This window comes from Motacilla alba, chromosome 9, assembly GCF_015832195.1.
Source record: "Motacilla alba alba isolate MOTALB_02 chromosome 9, Motacilla_alba_V1.0_pri, whole genome shotgun sequence".
Classification (NCBI taxonomy): domain Eukaryota; kingdom Metazoa; phylum Chordata; class Aves; order Passeriformes; family Motacillidae; genus Motacilla; species Motacilla alba.
The window spans coordinates 2,037,624-2,057,033 of NC_052024.1; the positions used below are offsets into that span (position 1 = coordinate 2,037,624).

The 19,410-nt window shown below is 49.3% G+C and overlaps 1 protein-coding gene across 1 annotated transcript in view; it reads left to right on the top strand.

Moving 5' to 3' along the window:
• The first annotated feature begins 423 nt into the window (after positions 1-423).
• Positions 424-19,410, top strand: part of GPC1 (glypican 1) — a 199,539-nt gene continuing 180,552 nt past the window's right edge. Inside the window, exon 1 of the mRNA XM_038146560.1 lies at positions 424-1,072. Within this exon, the coding sequence (XP_038002488.1) occupies positions 916-1,072 (157 nt within the window). The 5' untranslated portion in view covers positions 424-915. The remainder of the gene's footprint in view (positions 1,073-19,410) is intronic.

The window sequence follows — 19,410 nt, forward strand, 5'->3', positions numbered from 1 at the left end:
CTCCTCTTAAAGGCGCACTTTCAGTCTCCCCAGGACCTTGCTGGGACTCTCCGGCTCTCAGCTGAACTGCTTTCTCCTCGCCGCTCTAAGTGTGCAATGATTTAAATCTCCTACGCGGCCGTTTTCCCAGCCGCTGGGGGAACTCCGGCCCCTCAGGTTAAGCACCGGGGCCACGCCGCAGACAAAGAAGGGATCTCTGCGCGCTGTCCTTGCCGAAGGACGGCTGTGCGCGCCCCGCCCGCCCGGGGGCTGCCGCGCTCGGGGCTGCTCGGGGCTGCTCCGGCCGCGCTCCGGCGGCTCCGGGCGCGGCGCAGCGCCCGCGGCGGGGGCGCGGGGCGGGGCGGGGGCTGCGCCCCGCGCGGGATTGGCGCGGGCCGCGTGATGCCACGTCCGGCGGGGGAAGCCCTGCCCGCCCGGAGCCGCCCCGCCGCCGCTCGGCGCGCAGGTGGAGCGGTGCCGGCACAGACCAGCCCAGCCCAGCCCAGCCCAGCCCAGCCCGGCCCGGCCCCGCCGCGGGAGCAGCCCCGCAGCCCGCCCCGCGCCCCGCCCCGCCGCGCTCCGCCCGGCCCGGCGGCGCCGCAGCCGGCAGCATCGCGGCGGGACTGCCCGGGGATGCAGCCGCGCTAAGAACAAAAGCCCTCAGCGCGCTCTCGCTCCGGGGCTTTGAAGCGGCGCGGCCGAACTTGGATCTCTGCCCCCCTCGGCCGAGCCGCGGCGGCGTCCGGGGCTGAACTCGCCGGAGCCTTTACCCGCACGCCGAGGGCAGCCGGGGCTCGCCCGCCCGCCGCCCTCGCCCGCCGTCCCGCCGGGGCTGCCCGCGGAGGGGGCCGCACCCCGCGCCCCCCCGGCCGCCCCCGCGCCGCGGGACCTTGGCTTTGCCCTTCGCTCGGCAGGTGGCGGGGCCAGCGGAGAAGGATGCGTGTCTTCCCGTGGGGATTTTGGCTGCTGTGTGTCGCCTCCGCCCCGGCTCGCGGTGACAGCGGCAGCAAGGCGAGGAGCTGCGCCGAGGTCCGGCAGCTGTATGGAGCCAAGGGCTTCAGCCTCAGCGGCGTGCCCCAGGCCGAGATCTCCGGTGAGTCCCGCGGGGGTCCGGGGCGCCGCGCCCGGCCGGGGCAGCCCCGGGGCCGCTGCCAGCCGGGGGATGCCCGGGCACGGCTCGGGAGCCGCGGGGCGGGGGAGCGCTCGCCGCCCCACGCTGGAGTTTGTCTCGCTCGGGTCGTGGGCGGCGAGAAGTCGGAGCGGAGAGGTTTCCCCGAGAGCCGGGCTCCTCTGGTCCCTCTCGGCACCGCCGGGAGCCCTGCCCGGCCCGCAAAGGGTCTGTCCCCGGCGGTGGCGATTAGAACGGAACTGTGAGAGAGGGGGGTGGTCGCACCGAGTGTTCAGTGGTGGTTCTTTCTTTTTTCTCATTGTCTCCTTGCTTCTGTTCTGAGTACAACTGAAACGGGTTTCAGGGTCTCGATTCGGAAATCAGAACAATCAGAGTGTAATGGGTTTTGGTGTTAAAGCTGGAAAACGCCACGAGGTTGTGAGAGAGGAATTGATTTACTTAAATCTTCTTCTGGATGGGAAGCAAACGTGCAAATGGTATTTGCCACTTACTAAAAATGAAGCAGGAGTGAAAGGACCGTGTCAAACGTGAACCGCAGAGGAAACCTGTGCAACCTACATTAGAGTGTGTCCTCTTGCCTTCATTTCGGCTTTGGATAAATCTTGGTTGATTTCCTCCTCTTTGTAGAAACAACTGAAGTAGCAAAGAATACTCAAGGTCTGGTTTGTGTTGGGTTTGGATTTGGTTTTGTATTTTTTCTCTGAAGGCTTGGGGAAAATATGCTGATGCATTGTAGGGTTTTTTAAAATTCTCATCAAAGTTTTGATACACCAACTTGTGACCCATATCCAAGAGCCTTCTCCTCACTTGTGGGAGCTTCCTTCTTCAGACAAAGCATAAAACATGCAGGCGTACGTGCCAGAGCCAACCCACAGGGACACCCCAGGAAAACTGCAGTTTGTACTGCACATCTAAGCAACACAATGCCTTATGTTGAATATTTCATCAGGTAATTTTTCAGAGAAACCAATTTGTTGTCTGACCAACGAACAGAGAAGGCTGAACCATATACATGCCTCATAAATGTGAATAAATTAATACCTTCTTTGTCAAGTTACAACTGAGAGTAAATTTCCAAAGTAAAACGAGCAGTCCTCAAAGTTAAACAGTGGAGAGTTTCAGAATCAATTGAACATCACTATTAATGGAATAGTACTTCAGTTGAGCAAGAAAGCGGCTTTTTATGAGTTTGCATCTAATTATTGCAGATGTGAATACATTAGCTGTCGTGTTTCAAGTGGGAAGTTCTTGGAAGGCTGAATGTTTACAAACACTGGTGGAGGTGGCTGCAGCATTGCACTCAGGGATAGTACTACGGGCAGCCACCGAGGCTCGCAGCAGCTGCGGTCAGAAGGATCGCATATCGCAGCTCAGCAGCCAGGAAAACATCTTGTACCTGCAAATCGTTGAGGTTCCAGGAGTGTCAGGACACAGATTTCCAGGATACAGGAGTTCTGTTTCCTGCTGTGTGCTGGTACGAGCGTACACGCTGGCGGTCTCAAGCCACAGTGGTTAAAATTGGAGTATCAAACCGGGCACCTCTGGCTGTTTCTGTAGACAGGGAAACTGTAGATAAATGCCATGAAAACTTGAGGAATACTGCATGGAAAATAATACAAAGAAGTGCTTGGAGGAAGAAGGTCCCGCACATAAACCTGCTGCTGCTGCCATTAGCCTGGTGTATAAAACAGCTGCCACACTTGATGATTTTCATTGGTAATTACCTCCTGACCCATGCCCGTTCGGGAACGCACTTCTGTGTCGCTGTTTCACTTGCCCAGTACAGTTAAAACATCGGTGAGTGTAGTTATAACCTTAGGAACGTCCTGGCAAAGCACAGTGTTGTGTATCCTCAGTGCTTCTTAGCAGCTGTGCAGGTTAGTGCAAAGGCTGGTGCCAGTTTTGCTGTCTCCAAGTAGAGGAGTCTCAAGAGCCTCCTTTCAGTATCCCCACACGTACTAAGTACAGGATCATGCCGTTTATAATTCCACATTTGCTCCTGGTTTCAGGCTGGTTTCAGTGGCAGCAGTTCAGCTTGCTGACCATGGGGGTTGTCACCTGCATGGTGCCTTATCAGGTGACAGCAGTGACACCTGTGAATGCATCCCGGGGCACACAGCTGAGGAGGAGCAGCTGTCTTCAGCCATGTCTCAAGTGAAAGGAGAGGACAGGGTCTTAGGTTGTGCCAGGGCAAGTTCAGATCAGATATTAGAAAGAAATGTTCATAGAGTATTAGGATGAGGTGGTGGAGTTAGTCAGAGGGGTGGATAAGGGGTTGTTATGGTGGTGCTGGGTTGATGAGTGGATGAGATGATATTGAAGGGTTCTGCTAATTTTGGTGATTCTGTGATTGGGCAACTTTTGGTAAAGTTAAGAGATGTTGATGGAGTGGGTTCAATGTGGTCTCCAGTTGGACCTGTGCTGAGCTTTCCTGATGGTGGCCTTGACCATGTTTTAAGAGTTACCCCGTGAACCATGTTTTTATTTTATTTCTGAGATGTCTGGAGACAAAAGCCCTTTCCTTTGTCCCTCTCCAAGGAGACCTTGCTGTTCCTTCCCTCCATTGCTTGCCCTGAAGCAAAGGGGGACATTAATTTCTTAGCCCTGTGTCCTTGTCCCTTGTGGTGCTGCCATGCTCGGCTGACCTTGCTCTTGTCTGCCTGTACCTGGCTCCAGGCACTGCTTGGTGTGTGTTGGTGTCACAGCAGCCCAGCCCCAGGAGCCAAACCCCACGCTGCACCCCCAGAGCTGCCCTGCAGAAGGAGTTCAGCGAGCTCCCTGCACGCGGGCTCTGACTCAGACTGAGATTGGCTGTGTTTGTGTTGGGTTTAGAGCACTTACTGCACGCTTTACACCTTCTAATCTGTATTCTTAGTTATGATTTAAGGGGATTATGAATAATCTATGAATGTCTCCACAGCTCACCAGAAGGTAGTCCCTGCTTGTGGCTGCACGGATCAGTTGGAGCAGAGTCACACAGTTATTAGCTGGCTAATAGATAAGCATCTGATGCAGGGATAGACTCTTGGCTTACCAGATTTCTCATGAACCACCTAGACAGGGTTTCCTGGTTTTTTGCTAATGTTGTACAATACCTTCAACATGTCTAAGCACTTTAAATGTGTCAGGTGCTGTTATTAAGTGTGTTTAGGGAATACACAAGGTGTTATATCTCAGTACTTTGAAGTCAATGGCAAAATTCCCAAACATGAAAGCAGTGTCTGCTCATGTTAGCAGTCCTGACAGACAGCATGCACCCAGAGTCTCGGGTGAAGATCTGCCTACCAGAAAGTTTCTATTGCTGGGGACAAGTCTCCTGCTCCTTGAGTTTGGGAAAGTTCTACCACTTACTCCCATGAGATGTATTACTAACTGGATCACAGCTTTCCTGCGTGTTGGAGAGTGTACCTATTCTCCTTTTGGCTGACCCACACCCCCTTTCTCTGATTGCTACAAAATAAGGTAAACCAGTTTGAGAGCTTCCAGTTTTTCTGTTTCCTCTTGAGTCTTCTGGAGGTAGCAACTGTTCCTACTGTCTCACGTTCCTGCTGCCCAGACACCGTCACCCCACTGTGGGTCCCCTGCTCTGCTGAGTGAAGGGGAGGCATACCCTGCTCTAGGGGTGCTTCTAAGTGCCTGTGTTAGGGACTGGTTACCTCAGGTTCACAGTACGGCTCGTGACAGAGTGAGCCTACACCACCACAAAATATTTCTCTTTGGGGGGGATATCCAGCTTTCTCTGACTTACGGGCGTGTCTTGGCGTTACTGATGTTGGATGAGTGACTGCTCCCCAGTGTCTCTAGCAGAGGTAGTTCCCTCGCGGACTGGAGAAGACCCGAGGGTTGTGATTTGATGTGAATGTGCTTGGCCCTTGTTCTTTGTTTGGTTTGGACTTCTGCTTTGGTTTGTTTATTCCTGAGACTAATCGTCTTGCTACTAGACGTGGCTTGCTGTTAGGTTGATCCTGTTGACATGGGCAGTGGGTGCAGGGCAGCTAAAGAAGAGGAGGGTACAGAAAAAAGCCAGCTGGACTTTGCCAGGCTGCCCATCCAGCCACACATCCCACGCAGATCCTTCCCTGGCTCCCCAGCTGAAAGGAGTCAGAACAATTGTTTTAACCTTTTAGTCGTTTTAGGCAGCGTGATTAGGTTTTATGATGAAAACATCGCCAAGTGTATGTGTTTGAGCCCTTTAGAGAAGTGTTGTCTAAGTAGAGAACAGGTCTGGCAACCAGCTGGAACTCCATCAGGCTCTTGGAAGGGAGTAAGGGAAGCCCATCTTGGAGGGCATTTCAGCTGCTGGCTCTTCCAAAGTGGGACAAGCCTACATCTGTGGTTTGGAACATAAAATCTGGGGCTCCTGCTTTCCCAAGGAAAGATCTGCACACATGATGAAAAGGGGCACTCCGGTGCTTTTTGAGGTGGTCATTCCATTTGGGTTGTGTTTCCTCAGGGCAGAGGGATTTCTCAGGATCAGCTCCCCGGAGGGCTCCCAGATACAACAGCATCCCGTTAATGAGCCGAATTCCTTCGGGGCAGCTCAGAACGGCCTTTGTAGCCTGCTGGCTTTCGGGTGCTATTTCTGACGAGGCAGAACACGGGGAATCGTGCCTTCTCCTCCGCCGGGCAGGTGTTCAGCGGGGGCTGCCGGGGAGGCGGCGGGCGGCGCTCGGGCCGGGGTCCCTGCATGGAGCGCTGCCCTCTAGCGGCATTCCCGGCCCGGGATCCTCCCGCCGCCGCCCGGACGCTGCCGGCCGCTGCTGGCGGTATTTTTAAGAGAATCTGCTTTTCTGTCGCTGTGAGATGGATGACTAAGCTCTCCACCACGTAATTATACTTATCAGCTGTGTCTGAAAAAAACCCTCTATTTCAACAGCTTCTTTTGTTGGTGAAGCAAAAGCCTGCTGTTTCTTTTTCCAGAGAATTTGCATGGATGTATCGCTGGAGACACCCACCAGCACCACCGTGTGAAGCTGCAGAGCTCACCTCATCTCTCCTTTTCCTGTTCCTGCCCTGCAAGTGCCCTGTTTTATTTAAGAACACGTGTCAGTCAGTGTCTGGGCTCTTTGCGTGGGCTTGATAGGAGATGTGTGGTTTTTGGCAGCAATTATAAAACAGTTGGTTTGATGTTCTATTGCTTTCAGTACCATCATCTCACATGGAGGGGACCAGACAGATGTGTTCCTCTGGGTGATTTCAGTTGTTAAGTGGGCTATGACTTAGCCAAAGGTAGGGTGGGAGCTGGTAACTTCATTATCAAAAATGTGTACTTAAAGCCAGAGGTATTCATTCCCTTGTAGGTCACAACAACAATAACTGAAAACAGAGAAACAGAGTCCCTGGAGCACCTGCCCATGAGCAGCAGCTGAGCGCAGGCTCTGTGCCCAGCCCACCACTGCCCTCTGGGCTGGGGAGGGGGGTTGAGGTTCATCTATTTTTATTGCAGCATCAAATTGCATTAGGCACAGTATGGCAGGGGAAGGCAGGATGAAAGGATGGCTCCAGCCTCAGAGAGCTGTTGGTCTGAGCAATATCCTGCAGTTGTCTCAGCACTGTGTGGCTGGGCCAGCTCTCTGGCAGCAGCTCGTGTGTTCCTCCCCTTGTCCTGTGGGGCTGTGGATGTGAGGAGCAGGGTGGTTGGGGGAGTGACTGACAGGTGTCACTGGCACAAGGAGAAATTTTGTATTTGCTTCCAGCGTTCAACTGAGGATTTCAGGAGAAGGCCAGGGAAATAGACGTCTCAATTCTGTGGAAATCCACAGGCTTCCTTGGGGAGAGCGGCTTTAATTTCTGTTTGCTGCCCAGGTCCCTGCTGAATGCTACATGTTTCTGTATATTGGGTTTCTTTCTTTGCCCCATGGGATGCTGCTGTGTACATGCAGCAGGCAGGTAGCCCCAGGGAGGGGATATTGTCAAAACAGCAGGCTGCTCTGGCTCACAGCTGGCTCTGCTGGCGCTGCCCAACTTCTGTGACAGGGCAGGCGTTGCCTCCAGACAGGAGTGCTGCTTTCCCCCAGGCAGCTCCCCAGGTGGTGAGTGCTCTTGTTGCTCCTGCTCAGGGAAGCCCTAACAAAAGCCCCTGCAGAGAGCTGCCTTCAGCAAGGTGTCCTGTCCTGTCCTGCAGTGGGGGTGTCCCCGATGGAGGCACGTCCAGCTCCACAGCAGCAGGGCTGGGCTCTGCCTGCCCTGGGCACAGCAGGGTGGCTTCTCCTGTCCCTGCTATGTCCTGCCCTGCAGAGGGCACAGAGCAAACCCAGAGTCACCTTCTTGGCTTTTTTCTTCAGGAGCTTCTGCTCAGCCGAGGGTAATTCAGAAAGGGGCTGGATGTGCTTCTGGTTGGGCGGCAGGAAAGTCACCATCAAGTGTTCTCCCCAGCTCTCACCTGCCCATTCTGAACTGCTGCACAGAATGAATCTTCCTGAAAATCCTAAATCACTCCTTTCTACCTCTGTAAGTTAAGCAAGAGTTGGGCCTTCTTTTTCAGTTTTCCTCCAAATATTGACTCCCAGGCACAGCTGTGAGAAGGAAGGAGAGGTTGAGTGGGCAGCTGGTGGGGCAGACGCGTCACCTGCATGGGTGGTGGCCTGGAGCAAGTCCATAGCAATCCCTTCACCTTTACATTTACCTGGGAAAAAGTGGCTCTTTTGTTTTGCTGTGTCTTACTGATGGCTGTAAGGGTAACTCTGCCCCATGGGGAGAGACACAGGAAGGGCAGATCCTAAAGCTCGCAGGAACCCTCACAGTTACCTGAAGGTTATTCCACTGTGTTTTGTAGTGTGTGCAACACTGCTGTAGCTGCCATTGTGTTTGAAAACTTCCCCTCAAAGTTACAAAAAATAGATAAAATTCAAACCTCAATGAAAGCAGAAAATCCCCTCCATTCTCTGTTAGCCACGAAGGACAGGTCGCCCTCTCCTCTGATGCCTGTATGCCCTGACACTCTGTTGCTCAGAATATGTTTTATCCCTGACAGGTGAAACCTGTCTTTAAGTAACATTTGATTCCCAGGGAATCAGGTTACCTCCATTGCCAGATTGTTCTGCAAAAAATAATGAAGCTTTAGACTGCAGACACTTAAAATTCTTGTCTGAACGTGACAGGGCTGTGAGCTTGGTCAGTCACTTCTGCCCGGTAATGTGTTCCTGTTTTACTTGGAATTCTTCAGATATGGAAAACTTTTCTTTCTTAAAGTTCAAATAAGCAGAGCTCTGTGACAGGTTTTCCCAATGCTTTTGCTTCTGAGTTTTAAAAATACACTCATCACAACTGTGTTGCCTGTACAGAAATTATAGAACTAATTTGATTTTATGTGCCTTTTTGTATAGTGCAGCATGAATCAGAAATACAGAATTACACAGCTGTTTCAGGCTCCTGTGCTAGCAACATGAGTAAAACCAGTTTTTCAATTGCCATGCATTCTTCTGAAGTATAAAAAAGAGAAGAAAACAACAACAGAAGTTTTGCTGTGGTTTGGGGGAGCAGCATGGTAGTACTTATGCAGACAGTCAATCCTTTACATTACTAAAATGCAAATACTCTATGACAAATAGTTTTGGCTTGCAAAAAATTAGTGTTTTATAGGATTGTAAAACTATCCTGTATAATTCAGTTGGATGGGCACGTTTCTAAAACAGGAGTATTTTAGAAATTCATAGTTGTAATTTTCATTCATAAATAAATCGTAATAAAAGCACTGTCAGAAATTAGCATCAATTTTACATTTTTAAAAAATACTGACACAAAGAGGCTACGTTGGTCTCTTCTGCACTCGGTTCATGTTGCTGCATTGATTCCATTGTATCATTGATCCTGAGGCGAGTGCCAAGCACAGCAGACTCCTGCGTGAGGGCTGCTGTCCCACGGTCTGTCTGTTCCCCCAGATGAGCTGCGTGCTGCAAATCGCGTGCTGCACTCACCGCCTGCGTCTGGCACGAGGGAGCTCTGCTCCTAGTCCCCATCTGCATGCAAATTTTCACCATGGAGCTGGAAAAGTCACTTCACTTTTCTTGTTTCAGCAGTTTCCTCTGCCATAAACGCTAAATTGGAATGAGGGAGCTTGAGTAACCCAGGGGAAGTTTGGTTTATTAAACGCCAGTCCCTCGATGTGAGAGCAGTGGTCTTCTCCCCTGATGCAGTTGCTCGCTGTGCACAGCTGCGTGAGTTTAAAACAGTTGTAGAACCAGTTTAGATTTTTACAAACATCTGTTTGGCTTTGTGACAGAATGCCAAACAACCCCTGCTAAAGAGCCCCTCTCTCTCTCTCTCTCTCCCCCCTTGCATTTGCGGGAGGTCTCACAGGCTTCCATGATGAGGGAGGAGGAGGAGGCTGGTATTTTTATTACAGAGGCTCTCAAGGCCAGAGCGTAGCTAAGGGACTCATCTGCTGTGAATTTGAGGAAGGGCTGCACAATAGTGGGAACCCATGGGTAGAAATCCCTTGGAGTCAGCTGCAGGCTCCCCCAGCCTGTGCCCCATCCTGTCCGATGGCAGTGGGGTGCGGCAGTGCCCCAGCTGCTTCTGTCTTGGGGGATCAGTGTGGAGGAGACTTTGGGAAGAGCCTGGGGAGGTCAGAGGAGTCTTCCAGTTTGCCTTTTGCAAGTGGTGGGCTTGGCAGTGCTGGGTTAAAGGCTGGGCTTGATGATCTTAGAGGTCCTTTCCAACCTAAACAATTCCGTGACTTGTGGCAGGTCTGTTCTGTGTCCCAAACACAAACTTTTGCGGTGTGTGGTGGCTGCATGCTGAGCTTGTGAGGAGGGAGTGTTACCTGGTTGTGTGCCTGGTGCCCCCAGACACACCTCTCATGCAGGCAAAGTCCTCTTTGGGGCACAATATGATCCCTGGGTTTTGATGTAGCACGTACCTTTGCTTGGTGTGGCTTTAAGTGTATCCATAAATGGAGGAATCCCAAAGCTGGGATCCATTGCTCTGCTTTCACAGTTGATATAAAAGTACCATTGGCATCCAGAGTGGCATCATAAAAGTGGCATTGCCTCTGCCACCCAGCTGCTTTGTCCCACCTGGACAGCAGCACAGGGCACAACTTGTTTTGCCATATCCACGTGTCCTGCAGTGTTCAGTTGTGGGGTCACTGTAGCCCCAAAGTCTCTGTGCCACACCTTTTGTATCGGGATGGCCGAGTGGCCTGACTGTGCTGCTCCTTGGGGCAGGGCATTCAGGGAAAACCTAATCCAAATGTTGATAGCACTTCTGCAGAACTAATTAAAATGACATCTTATTGGTGAATCTTCACAGGTGCCAGCAAATATAAATAAGCAGAGCTTAAGCTGTGACTTTATTCTTAACATAAACAGAGAGCAAACACCTTTTGAGAGGGGGCACATTCTACTTGTAAACCAGAGAAGAAAGGCACTGTGTTGAAATGCAGTATCACTTCTCCCACTATCCTGGATCAGCTGTCTGGGAGCTTGAGTTTTGGTTTAATTAGTAACACTGCTGCTACTGTTTGTGTTGCACTGAAGACATCTCCTGTCACAGTCGTAAATTAAATATTTTTCACTGTTAGCAAAACACCGTGTGACAGGTTTTAGGACTGAAATTCCTAAATGTATCTACTGATGTATGTGTGTCCAGCAGCATGGTGTCTTGTGTTATCCCGCTGTCACTGATATATTTTGAGCACTTTACATCACTCTGGCTGACCTGGCTATCCTTTTTGCCAGCTACAGAAAAAGACTTGTGAAATGTCCCTCTGCAGGGCTCTTTATGGGAGCAGTGGCTGCTCTGGGAGCCCGGTGTGCCTGCATATGCTGAGACCCCTGGAACAGCACACGTCCACAAGTAGTGTGCAGAAATAATGTTCCTGTGTTGTTCTGTAAACTGGAGGCTGCAGGGTTTGTGTGGTGTGGAATGCATAAGCATAAAATAATTGATGAAAGAAAATTAGGTATTTGCATCCTTTATTTTAAAAATGGTGTGAAGTGCCTTACAGCCTGTATTTGGTGGCTTTGGGGCTGCATCTGGAGCACAATGCCCATTTCAGGGCACTGTCCAGGAAAGGCATGGCTGCAGTGGAGCTGCTCTGGCACAGCCACCGAGCTGCTGGGGGGCTGGGGAGTGCCCAAGGGGCAGCTCTGAATGCTGGGCAGGTTCAGCAAGTGAAGTCCAGAAGGAAGAGGGCTAGAGGAGATCCCATTGCTGCCTGCAATGTCTCCCACTCAGTGTGTGGGAACAGAGGAGACAGAGCTGGACTTGGTGTGCGGCAGCAGGATAGGAGGTGATGGACACAGCTGGAACTGGGGAAATTCTTGTTTCATATGTGGAAAGACTTTTTCACCCTGAGTGATTGAACACAGGCACAGAGAAGTGTTGTGATTTCCATCTCCATCCTTGAGGATACTCAAAGAGTTCATGTGGACCAGGCCCTGGAGCATCTGCTCTAGTTTGTCCTGCTTTGAATGAGGGGTTGGAGTAGATGGCTGCAGAAGATCTTTAGGCTTCAATGATTCTGTGATTCTGTGCAAATGCTGTAATTGTGCCAGATCAGGTGTAGGTGTAGGCAGAGGACTTTTGTTAATGATAGTCTTCTGAGGAGGGAGAGATGAAAAGAAATCCTTCCAGTACTGCCATGTAACATTAGCAAATTTTGAACTTATTTATTAGCTTATGAAATATGACATCTAGTGAAATCAAAGAGGAGCAACAGCATGCTCCTACATGAGTAAAAACCTGTGCTGGTACTCCAGAGATCAGTTAAATTTTCTGCTCTGGCACATATGTCTCGCATGACCTTGAGCAAGTTGCTTAATCTGCCTGTATCTCCAATCCCCATCTGTTCATTAGTGTCTTTAAATTACAATACCTTGTTTTTGTAATTTGTCTTTGAATTATAAAGTCTTGGAGTACAGATTCTCACTATTTCTCTGAATTTCGCTATACAGTACTTAGCACAACGGGACCATAAATCTTCATCAGTCCCGTGATACATGAATAATAAACAGTAACAGCATCATTTTGGGCCACATTCTGCCTCTGATCTCATGATGCATAGAGACAGGAAGGTTTTGTTGATTAAAATGCTATGCTGTTCAGCCTAACAAAGATACATGGGCCTTACTGAACAGATTTTTATGAGCCTGTTGTTGGCTCTTTGGTTTGTTGGGGTTTTATTCTGTTTCATCATTACTCATTGATTGCAGGTATCTAAACAATTTGCTCGGCAGATCAGGGAATAATAAATTCCTTTAATCTGTGTTTCTTTCAGTTTAATTATTGTTAACTCATTACTTAGTGTTTAGTTCAATGGATAATGAACTCTGTTCACTGTGTGGTGAAACAGAGTTGGACTACAGAGACAGAACTGGCTTCTCTGGTTCTTTTGAAGGTACAAACCAAAATTGCAGAGTCACTGAGTGTTTAACTCCAGGCTGGACTGAAGGTTACCAGCAGGCACACTGTGGTTGCATTTGCAGGCTCCATGTAGGTTAACATTATTTCTCTTGGTTCCATGTCTGGCACTGCATTACATTTGTCTCTTTATTTTTAGACAGTTTAAGAAACTGGTAACTACAATGTAGGCAGCTATTTTAGTCTTGATTATAAGACAGTGTCTAATAAATCATATGTAGTACAGTCCTAATTACTGCAGACAGACTTTACATTTGTGACTGTGGTAATACTGTGTTGGACTACTTCCTGCAGAGTTTAGCACTGTGTTCAGAGCTTCCCATTTTGGCTACAGCTGGGGGAATAAATCCTTCATTCACTCGGGGATGCTGTGGTCTCTAGTGCCATGCCACTGACCATCTGGGTTCTTTTAGGGCATTACCCTTTCTCTTGTTCCTTTATCTGGAATTCGCTCGTGTTCTGTGAGCCCAGGCAGCGGGGCTGGCCGCGGCTGCAGGTTGTGCCAGCAGCACGCAGGAGGGCACTGCTGGTGCTGAGGGGTCTGTTCCCACCCCAGGGAGCACACGGGGGTCAGGGTCACCCCTACGGCTTTGCTGTCACATCAGCAGCTCAGTTCAGCCCCAAAACCATCACACATCTAACGCAAACTGAAATACACCTGTGTGAATTTTAACTCAGCAGGATTTGGGGGAGACTGATGCAGCAGGGAGGGGAGCAAGGCATGTGGGGTCCCTTCATGCGCCCCCCCTCTGCTCTGCAGCTATTCACAGCTAGTCACACAGCAATCAGAGTAAAAATACTCCCAAGGCTTTCCCCTCCTCACCAAGGCTGGCTCTCTGGAGCAGAGCATGAAGCCTGCAAACACAGCTGTCCTGGTAGAAATGTGATTTTACTATCATCAGCTAAAATAAAGTAAAGAAAATAGGGGTTTTGGTGAGATCCATGCTGAATGGCTTCTGAGGGTTTGGCAGCATGTCATGGAAAGCTTGAGTATGGCTATATGTCCAAGATCACTGCTGAAATGTTTATTTTGGGCTTGCTGCTGTATTCTGCTCAGCCATCAGGAGAAGACAGTTTGTAGCATTCACACTGTCTGACCATTTCCTGCACGCATTTAATGCAATGAACTTTCTTGCACAGTTAACAAGGGGACAAAACATGAGAGCCCCAGATGACTAAATTGCTACTCTGGAGATATTTTTCCTCTCCTGGGGAAGGAGTTGTTTTTTGCAGTGTCCCCCACAAAAGCCCTTTAATACAAATGACATTACCCACATTTACAGAAAGAGAAAATGGCACTTGCCAAATCTGCAAATCACAGTTGTGTTTCTGTCAGCTTTGGCAGCTACGTGGCTTCTGGTAACGCTAATGAAGGCAATCTGCTTTTAATTTAAAATCCTCCCTGCAGAAAAAAAGTAGCTGGCAGTTGAGGGATTCAGCAGTATCTTTGTGTGAAACTTCTCTTTCTTTATTTTCTATGGTTTGCTTTAGCCAAGGAGAAACTGTTAATTAAAAAATATTCCTAATGTAGCCAAATATGCAGGAATGTACTTATGCAACAACTACCTGTACCAGTTCTGCAGTAAATCACTCCTTTGTTTTCATTTGATGCGCAATTCTAATTAACCAAATAAAAATACTGCTTATGTTGCACTTAACTCAGCATGTTTGCTGCTTCTCAATGATTGAGGAGCCAGGGATGACGGGTTTTGTTTGGATGACTTTTGGATTCAGCAGTGCCGAGGTGGTCAGATGGCACAAGGAGAGGAACAGTTCCTGCAGGGTGGGAGCACCCAAGGGTGCAGGCTCTCCCAAAAGCCTGGCCCTGGCTCTGTGCCTCCTGCAGGAGACAGAGGAGGGGAGAAGACAGCATTGCTCAGACCACCTTTAAATGCAGTTTCTTTGGAGGCATTTTTCCTTAGTTCAGAAGGCACTGGACCAAATCATGGATCCAGTCCACATAATTTGGTGTTTTGCAGAGCAGTAAAAAGTCTGTGCTTGGAGGAGAGTGTGAGGAAGGTGCCTGTGTGTTGAAGATGTACGGTGGTGGTGATGTGGTCCTGCAGCAGAATCATCTGGAAATGATCCAAGTGTGTTGTGGTCCCTTGCTTCAGCCCTTGGTCCCGCCCTGGATCCTCTGCAGCAGTTCAGAGGAGCTGCAGGGAGCTACACCCTGGTATTTTGCTGGTTTTGTAAAGCTTAGGACATCTCTGGGCTGTAGAATGAGAGGGTTGGGCAGGAGATACCAGAAGGCTTCCTGGCAAGTGTAAAAGTGACCAAACAGCCAGGTCAACAATTGGGATGCTCCAAGTGCAGTGTTTGCACAGATCCCACTTGGCAGAACACCATCAGCTGCAACCAGTCTCCTACATCTGGGAGCAATGGAAATATTTTTAAGGTTTTTTTTTTAATTTATAAAGATAGAAAATTTTCTTTAGCTTTAGGAAAACCAAAGTTAAATCTACTGTGGAGTTGTCTTGAACTTGTCTATAACTAAGGTAAGCATTTATATTGTCAAATGATGAAAGCATTTTACGCTTTATTGGATTGCAGTAACTGCTTCAGCGCTGCATTTCATGTGTGCAGGAAGGAGGGGTTTGGCTTGTTTCACAAATATTTCACAGTGATTTGAAACTGACTTGTTCCCTTTTTCATCACAAATGAAAAATGGCCAAAGCTGTTGGGCCTGTAGCTTATTACCCCTGCACATAAAGACTTGTTTTGGAAGGGATGGGGAGCTGATGGAGGCACTGATACACCCTGAAGCAGATACTGCTACCCTTTAATAGGAGTTATTCCATAGCAGGAGTTAATCTAAGGTAATAGAAGGAGTTATTCTAAGGCAGTAGCTGGAGCTGATGCCTTGTGAAGGCTGACCTAGAACAGAGATCAGACAGAGCTAAAGAATAAAGCAGGGATTTATTAAGAGGCCTCAATAGATCCACCTTGGGCAGTGCAACCCAAAATGGTCCCAAAATGCACGAGCGCTCACGGGGTCTCTCACTTTTATCAGTTCTGCTCCATTTGCATCTTGGAGTTCATTGTCCCATTACAGCTTTAGCCCATGTAGTCCCATCCCTCTTGTTTTTCTCTCTTCAGCCCGCGTTGTTTGTGCTCTTGGGCCTGAGATTTGGATCATTTGTCCTTGGTGCCCAGCTAGAGAAGGAATTGTTTTGTCTCCCTGCTCTGTGCAGAGAGCTCAGCATCCCCTAATATGAAGCCCAGACCCACCCACTAAAGCAGCACAGAATGTGAAAAATATAAAAGCCAAAACCTGTGGCATCAGAGCCCAATTTTCCTTCCCAAAGTCTGGGCATTCAGCAGGAGTCGTGACTGCCCGTCAGGGCTGGTGTAGCAGCAGCTGGTGCAGGGGGCTGGAGCTCCAGCAGGTCTTCAAAGAGCTGAGAAGTTGGGCACAGCCTCTCAGGGCTCCACAAAAAGTGGTTTGCTTGACAGAACTGACTCCCTGCTCCCATCTGCTTTAAGGCTGTACACCAGGGACAAAAATCTGGCCTCATTGCTTCCTCGCAGGGGATTTATCTTGGAGCTTTGAAACCTAACCTCCTGCTCCATCCCTAAATTTAAATCCAGAGTTTCTGACTGAAGATAGAACCATATGTGAGGGAAGCACTGGGGCACAGCCATCCCCTGTATATTTATAATCTGCTGTTGCTCTGGGAGTTTGCTGTAGAAACAGGAGCCAGAAGAGGGCCCAGCTTGGCAGGAAGGGTTTATGGGATGTGCACTGGGGCTGCCAGAGCGCTGCCCTGTTAGGGGCATGCGAGGAGCCCCCCATGCTTGGCGAATGAGCACTGGGAGGGTGCAAGGAGGCTTGGTGTCTAATCCAGAGGTCACCTGAGGTAATCCAAAAGCACTGTGGGAGTGCCATGGTCATGTTTCCAGAAGCAGCCATGGTCTTGGAGCCTTGCTGCACAAAGGAAGTGAACAGAATGCCCACCACCCCAGCACAGCCTTCTGGAGACTGCAGGCCAGCTGCATCTTCCCTGGTGACCCTGGGGAGGGAGCAAGTGATCTAACAGATGGAGAAGATATATTCTTGTGATTAGTGGGTGATGGGCTCCTCCTAAGCAGAGAAGGTCTGTTCTTTTAATTAATTAGCTGGTTAATATGTTTGTGCAATGGCATGCCTAACTAATGTGCAGTTTCTATGAATACACACACAAATGGTAGTAATGGGTGCAGATGGCTGTAATTACCCAGGTTGGTTTCTGCAGTAATCACACATGCAACACATCAAGTTGGCATAAAAATTGACACGTATTGGGTGATTTGTTTCCCTCCCCCACTGCATGGTGAGGTGCTCCTGTGGTCCTTGTCCATACACCCGGATTCCCTGGGCTCACTGCTGGGCTGAGCCCCCAGCTGAGGCAAGGCTTTGCAGTTTGGTATGTGCAGAAGAAACTTGGGCAAGGTGATGACTGCTCTTAGTTAGGCTTCCTCTGCAGTGTCCTCCGCCCTGTGCTTTGGACTGTGTATTTTGCCTGATGGTGGTGCAGAAGCAGGGCTCCAGAGCTTCTGAGCTCTTCAGGTACCATATGTGGTGTCTGGATGGCCTCCACAGGCAGCTGGCTCTTGCTCTGACAGCCAGGCCTAGCAGTGGTGTGTGAGGGGCTTGGGGGCCCTGCAGGAAGGTAAGAAATGTCTGACTCAACCTGTAGGCTGTGTCTGACAGTGCTTCCAAGGACACATTTAGGGACCGAGTGTGGCTGTGCCACCTCACTGAAGTCTGTCACTTCGTACTCCCGAACACCCTCAGCTTCTCCAGAGGGGATATCAGGGGCACATCTCTGCCCAGTCCTTCACAGACCTTTTGTCCATGGATATTATCTAATCTCTTTTTAAACCTGCTGGATAAGGTCTGCCCCGCAAAGTCTGTAAGTTCATCTCCTGTATAAAATAGCACTTTTCTCTCTTTTAAACCGGCAAAGCCCTTGAACTTGCACAGCTGTTCTTCACTTGGATGAATCTGTAAAAGGGCTTTTATTAATAAGCCTAATACCAAGGAGGAGTTGCGTTCAAAAGACAATTCAAGATTTGGGGAAGTGATTGCACCTTCTTCTCCATAAGGGCTGCCTGGAGTAAGGGGACAATATTGGCTAGCTGTAGTGGTGCAGCTTGAGAAGGGAAATTGAGCTGCTTGGAGTGACTTGGGGACCTGGAAGATCCTGGCTGGCAGCATCAGTGAGTGCCTCCAGAGCTTCTTTTTGCGTCCTGGCTGAGTACTGCTTACTGGAATTGGCTGATGGACTCCCTTTGAGCCAAGTGACTGAGGAGCTACTAATCCATGAAGTTGAGCTCTTGTTTAGGGAATGGCAAAGACAATTTAGGGGAAATCCACATCAGAGCACAGCATTTCTGAGATTGCTGAGTGCTGCTCCAGGTATAAGCCCTGAGCACCATCTGCTCTGGGACTGCTCAGCAGGGAGCAGAAGAAGCTGGGAGAGCTGCTGCCACTCCCTGCAGCGTGGATCCAGAGGGAAGCACCTGGGGAGTCTTTGCTTCTTTCCTGCCAGGGTCAGGATTAAATGTGTGAGATGGAATTTCTTGGTGGGACTCAGATGTTTATTAGTTCTTATCTATGTTCCAGTCTCACATATCCTGAGTTCTGCAGCACTTCACTCTAATAATCTAAAAATGGAGCCCTATCTCTCTCTCTACAAGGTATTTTAAGGGTAAACTGTCTAATTAAGAAATGACACCTAAATTATTTTTACTTTTAACCCAATAACCAACCACCTGTGCCTGCAATGTGGACTTTTTTAACCCAATTACACAAAACCACCCAAACCCATGGAGAAGAAGGTGAAGAAAAAGGAGCAGCCTCTGCCCTAAAACCTCTACCTTGCCTTATATATATTGCTATATTCTAAACCCTTAAACTCTTGTGTTTCCACCCTGTGATATCACACACTTCTTTTCAAACTCCACACCCACAATCCCAGTGCTGTCATTCCATTTTGGAAGCCTTCTCCAGGCCTCAGGTCAATGCAGTGTTCTCCTGGGGGTCAGTGCCTGTCAGCACAGAAAGGCTGAAATTCTCAGCAGCCAGGGTTCCAGCAGGCACCCACAGGGAAAAGCTGCTGCTGCTGCCCTTCATCCCTGGGCATCTCTGGGGGATGGGTGTGTGTGTACCTGTCTCCCACTGCTCTGGGCAGCAGGCTCTGGGAGAATGAAAGACCTGTGGATAATTCATGTGTCTGCACTTCTTTGTGGAGTGCCATTAATCTTTGCATCAGGAGGCCGCTGCTTTGTCTCCCAGCACTAAACCTTGAAGGCTCATGATGGCAGCTAAAAAGCTGGGGGTACAAAGGGAAGTTTAAAGAAGCCTTGGAAGAGAAATTTGTGTCAGGGAGTGAATAATCGGGAGGCTCTGTGTGGTGTAATGGAGAGCCAGGCTCAGGCTGATGACTCTAACGTAGTCAGTAGAGCAGAAAAGAACTGTAAGTACTTCCAAATCCTATGGCCATCCTTTCTTTCTGCAGCAAAAACCATCTCTCTTGTGATCAGGGCTTTTTTAGGCTTTTTTTGTTTCTCTCTTAGCAGGTATGGGCCCTGTTAAATATTTACTCTTCAACTAAGGTTTTCCCTCTCTGGTTCATTTGTTTTGGGACACTATTTCTCGTTTTTTTAAAGCTTGTTTTGTTAGGCTGCTAGGTAAAGCCTTCCTTTTTTGACAGCCTTTTTACTGGTTCTTTAAAGCTCTTCTTTGATGTGAGCTCAGAAACACAGATCTTACTCTTTTATCGCTTTCCCCTGTCAGTTTAAAACCAGTTACGAGCACCACAAACTATTAAAAACAATCTGAGCAAACCTCTCAAGTGACAGATACTCAGGGCCTGTCTCTTCTTTTCAGGCACGTGTATAGGGCAGACTTTAGTTTTGGGGCAGCAAGAAAGGATGCTGCTTGGTAAAGAAAC